This window comes from Polypterus senegalus, chromosome 4, assembly GCF_016835505.1.
Source record: "Polypterus senegalus isolate Bchr_013 chromosome 4, ASM1683550v1, whole genome shotgun sequence".
NCBI lineage: Eukaryota > Metazoa > Chordata > Cladistia > Polypteriformes > Polypteridae > Polypterus > Polypterus senegalus.
This window is the reverse complement of record NC_053157.1, coordinates 89,374,463-89,393,465: the sequence shown is the minus strand read 5'-3', so window position 1 is coordinate 89,393,465 and position 19,003 is coordinate 89,374,463. Positions and strand designations below refer to the sequence as shown.

Here is a 19,003-nt window from a genome sequence, read left to right as displayed (position 1 = left end):
TAACATGACTGTCAATATACAGTATTTGTTTTGTGAGTGTTACTGAGTGTTGCTGTCATCAAGGATTTGATTATCATTATTTCTTTCAATCAGGTTCGTATTTGTAGGATGTGTTGTGTTCAAGTTACATTCCGTGTTTGTCAATCGTTGTAAAGATGACAGGTTTCATTCATCGATTCGTTTCTTACTGCATCAATAAACAGCTCGTCTTCTTCTTTATCTGAGACCTGACACACTGCATGCACGGGTTTTTTTTACACTGTCTTCCTTTAGCGGGACATTGACTTTTTCCAACGTGTGCTTTGTTTCGCAGTAGTTGGATTTATGAATATGCTTATATGTATCAGACGCTTCATATTTTTTCTGCCTTTTCAATTGTGTAATCTGGTTTTGTTCAGCGCTCTTTGGAACTGTTGCTTTTATCTGTGCACTGCGTCAGTTCCGTGAGCCGCGGTGTACATGCATCGAAGGTTCCCAGCTGTGCTGGTGCCATCTCGTGCTATGTCCATGGCTGTATTTAATGTTACCTTAGTCCTGGCACTTAAAACTTTCTCTCGCAGTTTTGCTGAGTTTGTGTCAAACACCACCCTGACCATCTCATCTTCCTCTCCATAAGCACAGTCCTTCACCCGTGAATATTTAGTGGCAGTTTGCTATTGGATTGCCGCTGACGGACGGCCTTATATGGGCAGGCACTAAATTACAAGCCAGCGCAGCCTGTCTATGAACTTAATTTAAAGTGTAGGTTTACATCGTGCTTTGTTTCTGAAGTAGCAGAACTCATGAATATGGTTGTATATGTCACTCGCTTCGCTTCTTATTGTTTAGCTGCCTTCTCAATTATATAATGCATGTTTTCTTCAGCGCTTTTTTGAGGTCTTCCTGGTTTTGTATGTACTGCGTGATTACGTGGGAGGCGTGATGATGTCACACGAAACCCCGCCCACAGTACATGTGTACAGTAAATGGAGAAAAACTGCTTCCAGTTATGACCATTACGCCGTAGAATTTCGATATAAAACCTGCCCAACTTTTGTAAGGAAGCTATAAGGAATGAACCTGCCAAATTTCAGCCTTCCACCCACACGGGAAGTTGGAGAATTAGTGATGAGTCAGTGAGTGAGTGAGTGAGTGAGTGAGGGCTTTGCCTTTTATTAGTATAGATACACACAGCTGCCCTGGGGCACACTGACAGAAGTGAGGCTGCCGAACACTGGCGCCACCAATCCTTCCGACCACCACCAGCAGGCAAGGTAGGTTATATATATATATATATATATATATATATATATATATATATATATATATATATATATATATATATACACACACACATATATATATCTATACTAATAAAAGGCAAAGCCCTCACTCACTCACTGACTGACTCACTGACTCATCACTAATTCTCCAACTTCCCGTGTAGGTAGAAGGCTGAAATTTGGCAGGCTTATTCCTTACAGCTTACTTACAAAAGTTGGGCAGGTTTCATTTCGAAATTCTACGCATAAGGGTCATAACTGGAAGCTATTTTTCCCCATATAATGTAATGGAGTCTTGAGTTGGAGATGGCCGGGGAGTTTAGTGTGACATCATCACGCCTCCTACGTAAGTACGTAGAGCACAAGGAAGAACTCCAAACAGCGATCAGCACAAAACGCCATTTCACAATTGAGAAGGCAGAAAAACATTATGAAGCAAATGATGCATACAAGCATATTCATAAGTACAGCTACTGCGGAAACAAAGCACGGCGTGAACCGTAAGTTTATATTAAATTAAGTTCATAGGCTGCCACTAGCGTTTGTAATTTAGTGCCTGCCCATATAAGGCCGTCCATCAGCGCAATCCAATACAAACACTGCCGGTAAATATTCACGGTGAAGGACTGTGCTTATGCAGAGGAAGATGAGATGGTCAGGGTGGTGTTTGGCACAAACTCATTGAAACTGCGCAGAGAAAGTTTTAAGTGCCGGGTCTTAGCTGACATTACGAGATGGCACCAGTACAGCTGGGAACCTTCGATGCAAGAACACCAAGCGGCTCACGTGAACTGACGCAGTGCACAGACAAAAGCAACAGTTCCAAAGAGTGCTGAACAAAACCGAATTACACAATTGAGAAGGCAGCAAAAAATATGAAGCGCCTTATACATACAATCATATTCATAAGTGCAGCTACTGCGGAAACAAAGCACACGGTGGAAAAAGTGAATGTCCTGCTAAAGGAAGACAGTGTAAAAAAACCCGTGCATGCAGTTTGTCACATCACAGATAAAAAGGAAGACGAGCTGTTTATTGATGCAGTAAGGAACTAATCGATGAATGAAACCTCTTATCTTTACAACGATTGACAAACACGGAATGTAACTTGAACACATCCTACAAATACGAGCCTGATTGAAAGAAATAATGATAATCAAATCCTTGATGACAGCAACATTCAATAACACTCACAAAACAATTACTGTATATTGACAATCATGTTACGTTATTTTTAAAATGTTCCCTTTTCTTTTCATAACTTCTACTTCTCCACTGCGATACACGGGTATATATATATAAATGTATATATATACCCGATCTACAATACATACTTTAGCATAGACAAGCCACACGCTGTGGCTAATTTAGAGTCTTAAGCCTCTAACGCCACATTCGAGGTTCGATTCCCTAGAGAGGGTGTACTGACTATGTATGCGCTACCCGATTCATTTTACCTTCGATCTCCTTGGTTTGGGACGTATGAAAAATATTAGGTTAACGCAGAATCATGTTACGTTATTTTTAAAATTTTCCCTTTCTTAGCACAAGCACAGCTGAGAAGCTTCGATGCATGTACTCCATAAGCGCTAAAAATAACGCATTTAATCACACTTTCAATTCCAAGCAAACGGAACTTTTGTCAATGCATGATTTTCTGGTACATCCATTACACTGATGCACACATCACAGGTACAAAAATGTTAGAGTCGGAATAAAGCGCGCTCCTACGACTGATCATTTCGACTTCCAGCGAAGCCTTGATAAAAGCATGGTTTTGTGCACACTGAAAAGCAAGCAAAATTAGATGCATTACAGAAAGCGGACTTTGTGGCTCTTACTGGGGATCATTGGACTTCCGTGACCGTTAGTAATTCTAAATACATCTAATTACAAAATGTTCAATGATCACACTGTTTTAGCCTAATGTACAAAATAATTTTGGCTAATGTTACTCAGAGTTTAAAGAGTAAGCTGGTCAAATTACCTTTTATGTTTCTGACTTATTTTTTAAGAAGAAAACTGCACTTTATGGTGAAATTTTGGTTATTATTATTTAAAGACAATACTATTCTGAAAATGTACTTAAAGTACTTAAACTACCACTTTATTTTTAAGTCTGCCCAATTTTAACCAGGGATGATATTTTTGTTTCTGTTTTGAATTCAAATGCAGTTTAAAGCTTTTTTTCAGAAATTAAAACAGCTTCAGTTTACAATATTCATGTCCATGTCTATTATTTGATTCTGTCGCCACTAAAACCGCTTTTAAATAAAAAAAAAAAACATTTGCATTTGGGGCAAATTTACGTGTGCGATTACATACGATTAATCAAGATTAATTCTTACACAGCCTCTAATTAATTGGATTAATTTTTTAATCGAGTCCCACCTAATATATATATATATATATATATATATATATGTAGATATATATATGTAGATTTGTATATATATGTGTATATACAGTATATATGTAGATATGTATATGTTGTATATACAGTATATATATATATATATATATATATATATATATATATATATATATATATATATATATATATATATATATATATATATATATATATATATATATATATATATATATATATATATATATATATATATATATATATATATATATATATATATATATATATATATATATATATATATAAACTGCTCAAAAAAATTAAAGGAACACTTTGAAAACGCATCAGATCTCAAAGGGAAAAAAGAAATCCTCCTGGATATCTATACTGATATAGACTTGGTAATGTGTTAGGAACGAAAGGATGCCACATCGTTTGATGGAAATGAAAATGATCAACCTACAGAGCCCTGAATTCAAAGACGCCCCAAAAATAGAGTGAAAAAATTATGTGGCAGGCTAGTGCATTTTGCCAAAATTTAATTGCAGCAACTCAAAATTGTACGCAACACTTTGTATGGCCCCTATGTTCTTGTATACATGCCTGACAACATCGGTGCATGCTTCTAATGAGATGACAGATGGTGTTGTGGGGGATCTCCTCCCAGATGTGGACCAGGGCATCACTGAGCTCCTGGAGGAGGTGCAACCTGGTGGCATTGGATGGACCAAAACATAATGTCCCAGAGGTGTTCTATTGGATTTAGGTCAGGAAAGTGTGGTGGCCAGTCAATGGTATCAATTCCTTCATCCTCCAGGAACTGCCTGCATACTCTCACCACATGAGGCCAGGAATTGTCATGCACCAGGAGCCACTGTACCAGCATAGGGTCTGACAATGGGTCCAAGGATTTCATCCTGATATCTAATGGCAGCCAAGGTGCCTTTGTCAAACCTGTAGTGGTCTGTGTGACCCTCCATGGATATGCCTCCCCAGACAATCATTAACCCACCACCAAACTGCTCATGCTGAATGATGTTACAGGCAGCATAATGTTCTCCATGGCATCTCCAGACCCTTTCACTTCTGTCACGTGCTCAGGGTGAACCTGCAATCGAGCTGCATGCTGCTGGGCAATGAGCTTAGGGCCCATTAGAGGACATGGGGCCCTTGGATCACCTTCATGAAGTCTTTCTGGTTGTTTGGTCAGAGACATTCACACCAGTGGCCTGCTGGAGGTCATTTTGTAGGGCTCTGGCAGTGCTCATCCTGTTCCTCCTTGCCCAAAGGAGCAGATACTGGTCCTGCTGATGGGTTATGGACCTTCTATGGCTTCTTGTCTCCTAGAATCTCCTCCATGCCCTTGAAACTGTACAGGGAGACACAGCAAACCTTCTGGCAATGACACGTATTGATGTGCCATCCTGGAGAAGTTGGACTACCTGTGCAACCTCTGCAGGGTCCAGGTATCGCCTCATGCTACCAGTAGTGACACTGACTGTAACCAAATGCAAAACTAGTGAAGAAACAGTCAGAAAAGATGAGGAGGGAAAAATGTCAGTGGCCTACACCTGTTAAACCATTCCTGTTTTGGGGTCATCTCATTTTGCCCCTCTAGTGCATCTGTTGTTAATTTCATTAACACCACAGCAGCTGAAACTGATTAACAACCCCCTTTGCTACTTAACTGACCAGATTAATATCCCATAAGTTTCATTGACTTGATGCTATACTCTGATTAAAAAGTGTTCCTTTAATTCTTTTGAGCAGTATATATACACAGTGGGATGCAAAAGTTTGGGCAACCTTGTTAATAGTCATTATTTTCCTGTATAAATTGTTGGTTGTTACGATAAAAAATGTCAGTTAAATATATCATATAGGAGACACACACAGTGATACTTGAGAAGTGAAATGAAGTTTATTATACACTTACACACACACACACACACACACACACACACACACACACACACACACACATATATATATAATATACATATTGCTCAAAAGAATTAAAGGAACACTTTTTAATCAGAGTATAGCATAAAGTCAATGAAACTTATGGAATATTAACCTGGTCAGTTAAGTAGCAGAGGGGGTTGTTAATCAGTTTCAGCTGCTGTGGTGTTAATGAAATTAACAACAGATGCACTAGAGGGGCAACAATGAGATGACCCCCAAAACAGGAATGGTTTAACAGGTGTAGGCCACTGACATTTTTCCCTCCTCATCTTTTCTGACTGTTTCTTCAATTAGTTTTGCATTTGGCTACAGTCAGTGTCACTACTGGTAGCATGAGGCTTATACCTGGACCCTACAGAGGTTGCACAGGTAGTCCAACTTCTCCAGGATGGCACATCAATACGTGTCATTGCCAGAAGGTTTGCTGTGTCTCCCTGCACAGTTTCAAGGGCATGGAGGAGATTCTAGGAGACAAGAAGCCATAGAAGGTCCATAACCCATCAGCAGGACCAGTATCTGCTCCTTTGGGCATGTATATACACATACATACATATATATATATATATATATATATATACATACATATATATACACACATACATATATATATATATATATATATACATACATATATATACACATACATATATATATATATATACATACATATATATATATATATATACATACATATATATATATACATACATATAATATATATATATATACATACATATATATATATATATATATATATATATATATATATATATATATATATATATACACATATATATATATATATATATATATATATATATATATATATACACACATACATATATATATATATATATATATATATATATATATATATATATGTATTTGTGTGTACAATTATTAGGCAAGTGAGTATTTTGACCATATCATCATTTTTATGCGTATATTCCAACTCCAAGCTGTATTAACTTGAATGCTTATTGGATTTAAGCACGCCAGGTGATGTGTATTTGTGTAATGGGGAGGGTGTGGCCTAAGGAGATCAACACCCTATATCAAGGTGTCCAGAATTATTAGGCAGCTAGTTTTCCTTGGGCAAAAAAGGGCCAAAAAAGAGATTTAACTGACTCTGAAAAGTCAAAAATTGTAAAAAGTCTTTCAGAGGAATGCAGCACTTCTGAATTGCTAAGATATTGGTGTGTGATCACAGAACCATGAAACATTTTGTTGCAAATAGTCAACATTGTCGCAAGAAACGTGTTGAGAACAAAAGATGCAAATTAGCTGCCAAAGATTTGAGAAGAATCAAACGTGAAGCTACCAGGAACCCATTATCCTCCAGTACTTTCATATTCCAGAGCTGCAACCTACCTGGAGTGCCCAGAAGTACAAGGTGTTCAGTGCTCAAAGACATGGCCAAGGTAAGGAGGGCTGAAACCCCAACCACCACTGAACAAGAAACATAAGTTGAAACGTCAAAACTGGGCCAAGAAATATCTGAAGACAGATTTTTTTCAAAGGTTTTATGGACCGATGAGATGAGCGTGACTCTTGATGGACCAGATGGATGGACCTGTGGATCAGTAATGGCACAGAGCTCCACTCCAACGTGGAGGTGGGGTACTGGTATGAGCTGGTATTTTTAAAGATGAGCTAGTTGGACCTTTTGCATTGAAGATGAACTCAAAATCAACTCCAAACCTACTGCCAGTTTTTCAAGATACTTTCTTCAAACAGTGATACAGGAAAAGACCATGATTTTTATGCAGGCCAATGCTCCATCACTTGCATCGAAGTTCTCCACTGCGTGGCCAGCCAGTAAAGGCCTTAAAGATGAAGGAATAATGACATGGCCCCCCTTCCTCATCTGACCTAAACCCTATCGAGAACTTGTGGGCACTTCTTAAACGCTAGATTTACGGGGAGAAAACAATACACCTCTCTGAAGAGTGTCTGGGAGGCTGTAGTCACTGCTCCACAAAAGCTGATCGTCAACAGATCAAGAAACTGACAGACTCCATGAATGGAAAGGCTTATGACTGTTATTGGAAAGAAGGGTGGCTATATTGGTCATTGATTGATTGATTTTTTTTAAATGTCAGAGATGTTTATTTGTAAATTTTGAGGTGTTTGTTTATTATTCTCACTATAACAGATGAAAATAAACAAGTGAGATGGGAAAATTTTCATTTTTCCTTTAGTTGCATAATAAATCTGCACACTAATAGTTGCCTAATAATTGTGCATATGTATTCCCCTGATGATGTTCACACTCACATTTCCGTTGTGAAACATTCAGGTTTCAGGTTTATTAACATTTTGGATTGACTGATAGCACTGTGTTTGTTCCATATTAAAATTAATCCTCAAAAATACAACTTGCCTAATAATTGTGCACACAGTGTATATATGTGTGTGTATGTATGTATGTGTGTATGTATATGTATGTGTATATATGTAGATATATATATGTATGTATATATGTGTATATGTATAGATATGTATATATATATGTTTATATGTGTGTGTGTAAATATATATATATTATATATTATATATTATTATATATATATATAAGTATATATAAATATATATATATGACAACAACACTCATCACTCACAACAGTGACAAAACAATTACATTGACAATCATGTTACGTTATTTTCAAAATGTTTCCTTTTCTTTTTCATTGCTTCTTTAACACACTACTTCTCCATTTCTGAAAGCGCTGGTATTTTGTACTATATATATATATATATATATATATATATATATATATATATAAATACACTCGGCAAAAAGAAACGCCCTCTGACTTTCAACTGTTTTTACTTTCAGTAAACTTAATGTGTAAATATTTGTATGAACACTAAAAGAGTCAACACCATAAGACAAACTAAAAATGTTTCACAATGTGTCCCTGAATGAAGGGAGGCTCAAAATCAAAAGTACCAGTCAGTATCTGGTGTGGCCACCAGCTGCTTGAAGTAATGCAGTGCTTCTCCTCCTCATGGACTGGACCAGATTTGTCAGTTCTTGCTGTGAGATGTTACCCCACTCTTCCACCAAAGCACCTGCAAGTTACTGGACATTTCTGGGGGGGAATGGCCCTAGCCCTCACCCTGCGATCCAACAAGTCCCAGACGTGCTCAATGGGATTGAGATCCGGGCTCTTCCACTGCGAAGATGATCAGCTGTCCTTCCTGTCTCCCTGTAGCATGCCTAATGCACGTTCACGCAGATGAGCAGGGACCCTGGGCATCTTTCTTTGGGTGTTTTTCACAGTCGGTAGACAAGTCTCTTTAGTGTCCTGCGTTTTTAGAACTGTGACCTTAAATGCCTACTTTCTGTAAGCTGTTAAGGTCTTAACGACCATTCCACAGGCGCATGTTAATTAATTGATTATGGTTAATTGAACATGCATGGAAAACATTGTTTAAACCCTTTACAATGAAGATCTGTAAAGTTATTTGGATTTTTAAAACATTATTGTTGAAATACACAGTCCTGAAAAAGGGACGTTTCTTTTTTTGCTGAGTATATATATATGCCAGCAACACTCATGACAATGACAAAACAATTACATTGTCAATCATGTTACGTTATTTTTAAAATTTTTCCGTTTCTTTTTCATAACTTCTTTAACACAGTACTTCTCCACTGTGAACTGCGGGTATTCTGCTAGTATATATATATATATATATATATATATATATATATATATATATATACGTATGTATTAATGACATTCATAGTCTGAATCACAATCTGATTGTACAGGTGGTTACCTACAATCAGATTGTGATTCAGACTACGGATGCCATGAATGTAATTACCCCGATCTTCATGCTGTCAAATAAACGAACCACACGCCGTGGCGCAACGTAAGAGGCTTTGACTCTGCTGCCGACATCCGATTCCCGAGAGGGGGTGCAGTGAGTGTGTAGGCCTGATTAGTCCAGAATTAAGGCGAAACACGTGTCACGTACTCTTTGCATAATTTAAAAGTAAAACTTTACTATATATATTGTGGCAAGTGGATGCTACCCAGCCGGGACGCCAAGGCGGACCGAAGGAGGGCTTACGCCTCCTCCAGACCACGAGAGGGTGACCACCTTGGTTGCTTTGGGGACCATGGGTGGGGAGCTTGGAAGCTCAACCCTGTAGGGGCCCATGGTCACTGCCAGGGGGCACCCCAATGCCTGGAGAGCCCTGGACCTCAGCACTTCCGCCATACCCAGAAGTGCTTGGGGGGTTTGGGAGAAAGAGGATTGGGGACACCCGGAGTGCTTCCAGGTACACAGCTGGTGCTTCCGCCAGACAGGGGAGTGCCGGCAGAAGATTAGTGGAGGACACCTGGAGCACATCCGGGTGCTTATAAAAGGGGCTGCCTCCCTTCATATGGTGGGCTGGAGTCGGGTGGAAGAGGACAGAGCTCGGAGGAGAGGAGTGGAGGCGGACCAGAGAAGAGTAAAGGTATTGTGAGAAGGCCAGGACTTAAGGGGTGATTGGTGCTGTGGCACTGGGTCTGTGCACTTATATGTACTTATTGTATATAAGATTGTAAATAAACATGTGTGGTGCTAAGACATCATGTCTACCTGCCTGTGTCTGGGCTGTACCCCACAATGGCATCCCAGATGGGACTCTCTGCCTGGTACAAGGCAGGGACCCCAAAAAAATAATTTTGTGGGCAGTCCGGAACAGCAGGTAAGCCCAGACACGTGCCGCAGTAGTGGTACACGCACAACCCCGCGAGAGCAATTCACCCCAAGGACCACCAGCGTTCCACAAAATGGCCATATCCCCCTGGTGAGGGGAAACGACAGCAGACGTTGCCGGACTGCAGCAGGCACGCTTTCTCTGAAGACGTCCGGGACGGCATCACGGCAAGGACGGCCACAACGATGCAGGTGCCTCGGAGAGACGCGACCCGGGAGGCGAGTGCCCTGCCCAATGACAGTTGGCCCTGCGCGGCTGGACTTACACTTTGTGTTGCAGGTAAGGATTGCCCGGATTGGGGCCAGTGGCAGAGGCATGCCGATCCGCAGGCCTTTGTCAGCGCAGAGGCGGCAGCAGGCGACGCTGTGGGGAAGGAGCTCGACAAGCCGCGGCAGCTGCGAGGTTGCCCGGAGGCACGTCACCACACTAGGAGAGGGAGAGACAAGATGGCCCAAGACAGGCACGGGACTGGATGGTGTGTCGTGCATGCCCGCCGATGATTGGTTGGAGGCGGGACCAAGGAATGTCCGTCTCATGCCGGGAAAGGACCCGATTGGGCCGGAGGAAAGGCCCCCCAGAGGGCAGCCGGCAGATGTGCCCAACAGCCAGGTAAGGCAACTGCCAACTGACTTTCTGTGCTTGCCGGCGGCTCTGCGTGAGCTGGGTGCCTTCAGCCCGCACAGTCGCTATTGCAGGTAATGCGCGTACTCCGTAGAGAATTGAAGGAGCTGGAGGTGAAAGCGGTCAAATCCGTGATGACACTGAAACAGTGGGCTGATCGGCGCGACGCTGGAGTCTTCAGCAGGATGGACGTGGCAGGGAAGGTAACTGAAGCTGTCCCCGTAAAGAATAAAGGAGATTCCACCGAAAAGGCCCGGGATATGTGTGAACGGAACCGAGTAGGGGGGTCTCTGACAGTGGACGTGGCGCTGAGTGCTGTGCGCGTGACGAGGGGAGAGACAGCGAGAGGGCTGGCAGGACACGGGCTGTTGTGTGCCCCAGGTCTCACTTTGTAAATAATAGTTGTGAATAAACATGTGTGGTGCTTTGCAACAATGTCTACCTGTCTGTGTCCGGCCTGTTCCCCACAATATATATATAGTCCTCATGTACTGACTATTGTCTGTGCTAATGAGCTCAGATCATTCAAAAGTCTATTTAAAAATATATATTTATTAAGAGACATTACCCAGGACTTCTGAGACCTACTGCAAGAATACTTCTGATGGCAATTCTTTCAAAAAAATAAGAAGTGGTCTTAAATTTTCAGGTTTGTTTCCCAGTCTGCCCAACCAAAGTCCAACATAGACCAAAATCTTTAAGGTGGTTTTGAAACAACATGACTTGTTCAACATGGACAACTCCTTAATGGTCATTTCTTTTAATAACATTGTAATTTATTTTCAGAAATATATAGCGTGACTCTGATGGTGGTAAAAGTTTTATATTTTATTCCAGGAATTTTTTTTTTTAAAACTAGTCTAAATTACTGAATTAATATATTTGCTTAAAACTTGCTGTATATCACTTTGTTCAACTAAGTAAAATAAATTTGACAATTGGGTTTTTACATTACTTTATAATTAAGTCACATGAATGATGGAAAACAAAAAGAAGAAACGCCTAACATTAAGAAAATTACTTGCAAGACTAAAAAAATTCATTATGATAATGACTGTATGTCTTGCTTGACTTGTACACAAAGGCTGACCGGTAAAAGTGGGCATGTGTACTGTGCTTTGTGACATACTGACGTTCTTTCCACTGTTGATTCCTGGCCTATGCTCTATGAGCATGTAATATTTTACAAAAATTATACTAATAAACTTTAAAATATATTGCAGATTTCAACTTATCAATTGCAGTTTGTGAATGCTTCTGGCATGGGGCAGCAAACAGCACTACTAACAGCATTAGAGATCTAGGTTAAGAATTCCAGCCTGTATACTGCTTATATTAGTATACATGCTCCACCCTTCTTTTTTTGGGCCCATCTATTTGTACTCCAGTTTTTATTTTAAAGAACAGAAATGTTGGGCTAATCCATCCGTCCATCCACCAATCCATTTTAAAATCTGCTTATTGATTTCAAAGCTGCTGCAAACCAACTGCTTTTCTAACAATATTAAGCACATTTACAAGTTGAAATTTAGGAGAATTTAGTGAGTCATTAATCAATCTAACCTGGATACTGATGTAATATATACATTCAAAATAAATAACCATTCCAGTATTCTACAGTCACTAAACTATAGTGTATCTTAAAGAATTTTGCTGTCATAATTAAAGGACTTAGGATGTTTGTTTCACAATTTAGGTACACTCATAAAATACAATAATCCCATCAAAATGTTAAATATGTTTGATGTCCTAGCCGGGTTCAGTTCTTGTCTTACTGTCAGGATAGATGCTTGTTCTTTCTTTGATAGATGGGTTAAGAAAATGAATGGATAGGAAGATTAGGAAAATGGATTACTCAGTTAAAAAATAAAAACAGTTGCACCTCAAATTCCCAATTTTTGCTCTATCATTCTAATATAACGTCACTCAAAAGCATTATATGTAATAAGTAATCATTAGCAGTAATTTTATAGTTTAAATTTATTTTTGGTGTAGAATGGTTACCATAGACTTTGTGAATTACTCTCTACATCTGTACTAGGAGACTAACTGCATGACTGTGATGCTATTGAAAACAAGTAAGTAAACAAGCCAATATGCTGGAAACAATTTAAGCAAAGTTAAGAGTACAACTAAAAGTTTAAAGTTTAAACTGACCTCAGAAAATTCAGAAAATAAAGCATTTCTTCAAAAACAATAGGAGCTAACTAAGAAATGGGGTTGGGGTAGGGGAATTACCTCTGGCCTGTTTTGTGCAAAGATTCCAATAAATTGATCTGGCCCAGGCTTGAGTCCCTTGTAGATCAATCCTGATCCAAAGAATTCTGCTCTGTCTGCTACCTGCAAGAAAAGAAATAAAACTGTGTATATGTTGCATCTACATTTCAATCACCACTATTACCATCCCTCACAAAATGGACAAACATGAGGATACGAGTGGTTTTGACAAGGGTCAGATTATGATGGCTGGGTCAGTGTATCTCTTTAGTGTGGTGACAGGTTTATGGATGCCCAAAGCTCATTGATTCGCCTGGGGAGCAAAGGCTAGAGTGTCTAGTCTGAACCCACCGAAGAGCAGCACAGTACTACAGCACAAATTGCTGACCATTTGAGGAAGGTGCCAGAACACTCAGTGTATCACATCTAACTGCATATGGGGATGCACACTCAAAGACCAGACAGAGTACCCATTCAAAGCACATACCATAGGTATGTGAATATCAGAACTGCACCACAGGGCAATAGAAGGTGGCGTGGTCTGATTTATCACGTTTTCTTTTAGATAATGTGTTCAGTTGGGTGCATGTAGGTCATTTACCTGAAGAACAGATGGTAGCAGGATGAACTATGGGAAAGAGGCAAGCTGACAGAGGGCATGTTATGTTCTGGGCAATGTTCTGCTGGAAAATATTGGGTCATGGAGCTCACATGGATGTTACTTTGACAATTACAACCTGCTTAATGATTGTTGCAGACCACACACATGCCTTCACTGCAACAGTATTCCCCGAGGACAGTAGCCTCTTTCAGCAGGATAATGCCCCCGCCACACTGCAAAAATCGTTCAGAAATGGTTTGAGGAACATGACAAAGAGTTCAAGGTTGAGTCCATGTCGACAGGTCACAGCTGTTCTGGCAGCATAAGGGGAACCTACACAATATTAGGCATGTGGCTTTAATGTGATGATTGATTGATATATGACTCAAAGGAGGACAGATAAGCAAGCTTATACCATTCTCCTCCACAGAAGCTTTCAAACCCTGTAATCATGCTTCTGTGCACTTGAAATGCTCCCAAATATCACTTGTCTCTAAAAAGATTTTTCCAAATATTTTTTTTTAAGTCCATTTTTTAATATATTAAGATTACTAGCTGCTTTCCCACAGAAAATCTTATCCAGATATATCATTCACTAATCCTCAAATTAGATTATTTAGTACAGGTAGCTTATGTATATGTAACAGGACACCAAGGTGCACCAAGATGGAGTGAATGAGGTCCAGAGAAAAGCCAAAGATATGGCTGGAGACAGAGTCTGAAGGTAGGTATAGAATGGGTCACTTTCCAAAAGGTTCCAAAGACCCACAAAGAGTAGGGGGAGAAAAAAAAACAACAAAAACAACTATTTAGGCAGCACCTGGCTAAACAAAAAATTAACAATTTGACCCAGGTTAAAAATTAGGCCCTTATTGCATGCTCTAAAAGGTGAAGAAAGGTGGTCTTCTCTAATTCAACCTTGATGATGAGATATGATAATAAAAATTGAAAAGCATGGGCAGGTTACAGCCCATATTGCCTGAATATGTGAAATAGGAAGTCAACCAAACCACAAACAGGCAAAACCTCATTTATGATGGTCATACCCAGGATGCACTAGGTGGGGTAGTCTCACTTGGTTGCAGTGGAAGTGAAGGTGAGGTTCTGAGTAAGAGGTGTAAAGGAGAGAGTAAAGGATTTTGTTAGATATTTAAATAAAACCAAGAAGAAAATGCATTGTTTGCACAAGTGTAGAAATAGTTTATAAAGACTTAGTCACATTTCTTTTTCCCCACTCAGACGTACTCAATTTGAAATACTCAGCAAGTCAACCAGCCTGTTACAAAAAAGAAAAAAAAATTGCATAGTGATGTTTACTCCTGTTTTGGAGCCAACAATAATGATTGCTGGAAACCTTCTGTGCTTTTTTCTTTGAAAGGTTACACATAATGAAGCAAAGCAGCTATGTATGAATGCAGAGAGATATTATTGAAAGAAATAATTTGTTCAATTACAAAATGATTCAGATTATATTGCGAGTAGGATGAAGTGCTAGAAATAAGCATTAGATTGTCTGTCATGTAACTCCAAAACACTGACTAATAACAACTATCCATTTTCATATTTTAAACATTTGAAATGTGATACTTTTTGGGCTCACAATGTGTGTGTGTGTATATATATACACACACACACACACACACAGAAAGTATTCACAGTGCATCACTTTTTCCACATTTTGTTATGTTACAGCCTTATTCCAAAAAGATTTAAATTCATTTTTTTCCTCAGAATTCTACACACAACATCCCATAATGACAACATGAAAAAAGTTTGAGGTTTTTGCAAATTTATTAAAAAAAAAAAACCTGAGAAATCACATGTACATGTATTCACAGCCTTTGCTCAATACTTTGTCGAAGCACCTTTGGCAGCAATTACAACCTTGAGTCTTTTTGAATATGATGCCACAAGCTTGACACACCTTATCCTTGGCCAGTTTCACACATTCCTCTTTGCAGCACCTCTCAATCTCCATCAGGTTGGATGGGAAGCGTCGGTGCACAGCCATTTTAAGATCTCTCCAGAGATGTTCAATCGGATTCAAGTTTGGGCTCTGGCTGGGCCACTCAAGGACACTCACAGAGTTGTCCTGAAGCCACTCCTTTGATATCTTGGCTGTGTGCTTAGGGTCGTTGTCCTGCTGAAAGATGAACCGTCGCCCCAGTCTGAGGTCGAGAGCGCTCTGAAGCAGGTTTTCATCCAGGATGTATCTGTACATTGCTGCAGTCATCTTTCCCTTTATCCTGACTAGTCTCCCAGTTCCTGCCGCTGAAAAACATCCCCACAGCATGATGCTGCCACCACCATGCTTCACTGTAGGGATGGTATTGGTCTGGTGATGAGTGGTGCCTGGTTTCCTCCAAAGCATTCAATCTTTGTCTCATCAGACCAGAGAATTTTGTTTCTCATGGTCTGCGAGCCCTTCAGGTGCCTTTTGGCAAACTCCAGAAGGGCTGCCATGTGCCTTTTACTAAGGAGTGGCTTCCGTCTGGCCACTCTACCATACGGGCCTGATTGGTGGATTGCTGCAGAGATGGTTGTCCTTCTGAAAAGTTCTCCTCTCTCCACAGAGGACCTCTGGAGCTCTGACAGAGTGACCATTGGGTTCTTGGTCACCTCCCTGACTATGGCCCTTCTCCCCCGATCGCTCAGGTTATATGGCCGGCCAGCTCTAGGAAGAGTCCTGGTGGTTTCGAACTTCTTCCATTTACGTACGATGGAGGCCACTGTGCTCATTGGGACATTCAAAGCAGCAGACATTTTTCTGTAACCTTCCCCAGATTTGTGCCTCAAAACAATCCTGTCTCAGAGGTCTACAGACAATTCCTTTGACTTCATGCTTGGTTTGTGCTCTCACATGAACTGTCAACTGTGGGACCTTATATAGACAGGTGTGTGCCCTTCCAAATCATGTCCAATCAACTGAATTTACCACAGGTGGACTCCAATTAAGCTGCAGAAACATCTCAAGGATGATCAGGGGAAACAGGATGCACCCGAGCTCAATTTTGAGCTTCATGGCAAAGGCTGTGAATACTTATGTACATGTGCTTTCTCAATTTTTTTATTTTTAATAAATTTGCAAAAACCTCAAGTAAACTTTTTTCACGGTGTCATTATGGGGTGTTTTGTGTAGAATTCTGAGGAAAATAATGAATTTAATCCATTTTGGAATAAGGCTGTAACATAATAAAATGTGGAAAAAGTGATGCGCTGTGAATACTTTCCGAAAGCACTGTGTGTGTGTGTATATATATATATATATATATATATATATATATATATATATATATATACACACACACACACACATTGTGAGCCCAAAAGAAGTATCACATTTCAAATGTTTAAAATATGAAAATGGATAGTTGTTATTAGTCAGTGTTCTGGAGTGTGTATATATATATATATATATATATATATATATATATATATATATATATATATACACACACACACACACACACACACAGTGGAACCTTGGGTCACGAACGTCTCGGTACACGTACAAATCGGTTTACGACCAAAAAACTTTTGCCTCGGTTCACGAGCACACACTCGGTATGCGAACAAGCCAGTTTCCCTTTCGGCTTGTATGTGTTCAGTCTCTCCCTTTGCATTTCCTGTTCAGCGAGCGAGACAGAGTGACACATACGAAAGAGAGACACACACACAGGTGCGTGAGAGAGACACATACACACAGGCAGCAAGAGAGAGGCGCACATACACAGGCAGCGCAAGAGAGACACGCACACACAGGCAGCAGGAGAGAGACGCACGCACACACAGGAAGAGGGAGAGAGAGAGCTGGACGTATAAGGTAGGAAGGCAATTAAAGAATGCACTGGGCTTGATTTTGTTTTCACATCTGATTACAGCGATCGGTTTGTAGTGTGCATTGTTGCAATGTTACTTTTCTTGGTGGTTTATTAAATAACAGATTTTTTCAAATGTTCAATGTTAAATTCTGCAACAGCGCACCAAACTGTAACACGCTCACGATGCAGAGGTCTATCTAAATTTAGCCATCCACTGAAGAATTGTTTTAAGATTTGGGAAGTCACCATTAGGAAGAATGCTGAAGTGCGTTCTGATGGTGTGTTGCTTGTTGATGATGGATTCATTGTTTTGAAGAAGTCTTCGACAGCGAAAGCACAGTGTGCAATAGACCAAGCCATGTTGCTGACTGCAAACTAAAAGGGATTGCTTATCAAAGGACCCCAAGCCCAACCCACTCTAACTTGCGCAATGACCTTAAGAAATATGGTACTTCATTTTGGCCCATTGGTCTTGTATTGCATTAAACAGGGTTTCAGTGTAATTTAATTCTTACCTCCTGATAAGACATCCATTCATATGGTTGATTAGGTTTCCTTGACCCTAGACACGGACCATTATCTTTCACAGAGAACGTAGTTGGAAGAAGGAAGGGGAAGGACAAAAAGACCAAAAAAAAAAAACACAAAACAAAAACACCACATTAATAAATTATACTGATATACAAACTACAAACAATACAACTAAAATTAAATACCACCGCAGTAACTATTACATTACATGGATTCATTGTTGGTCTTTAATAATTCTGATCAGCAAACATTTGCCAAAGTGTTTTTCACAGCAAATTTGCTGGGTTTGCCAGTGACTTTGTTCCCCATGTCCATCACACATTAAAATTGGATGTTGTCATGAAAAATTGGATTAACACTGGATAAAAATTGGATTAACTCTGGATGTCATCGTGAAAAATTACCTCCATCCCACTCCAGGTGGCGCTTTGAGTATTTTTAGCACAGGTTCATTTCACCTAAGAAGCGCCTCATGGGATCTTTTCTGCCCACTGCTATCAGGCAATTTAATGCTTCCACCTAATGTAATCACTACATTTATTTATCGATTTATTGACTGGATGCATTACCTGTCCTGTGAATCTGGATACTTGTTTTTATGTATCTTCTGTAATATACATTTAAATTTCCCCATGGGATTAATAAAGCTTATCCAATTTAATGTAATCTACAATCTAGAATTCAAGTGAATACCAATTCTAGTTTACTTAAATGATAGTTGAGTAACTTCTTGATGTGTATACCAGTATCTTAAAGCTGCTGTTACTACAATGGCAGTCTGGTGTTGTGGTTAAGGCTTTGGACATCAATCCCTGAGGTTGTGGGGTTCAAACCCTGATACTGATACCAGGTGATCATGAGCAGGTCACTTCACCTACCTGTGCTCCAACT

At 39.8% G+C, this 19,003-nt stretch overlaps 1 protein-coding gene across 4 annotated transcripts in view; it reads right to left on the bottom strand.

Annotated features, from left to right (window-relative positions):
- Window positions 1-19,003, bottom strand: part of acsl1a (acyl-CoA synthetase long chain family member 1a) — a 215,758-nt gene that overhangs the window by 111,094 nt on the left and 85,661 nt on the right. For all 4 annotated transcript variants that reach the window (XM_039751008.1, XM_039751011.1, XM_039751009.1 and 1 more), the window contains exons 4-5: window positions 18,097-18,161; window positions 13,181-13,282 (exon numbers count right to left, since the gene is read on the bottom strand). In XM_039751008.1, the coding sequence (XP_039606942.1) occupies window positions 13,181-13,282; window positions 18,097-18,161 (167 nt within the window). The remainder of the gene's footprint in view (window positions 1-13,180; window positions 13,283-18,096; window positions 18,162-19,003) is intronic.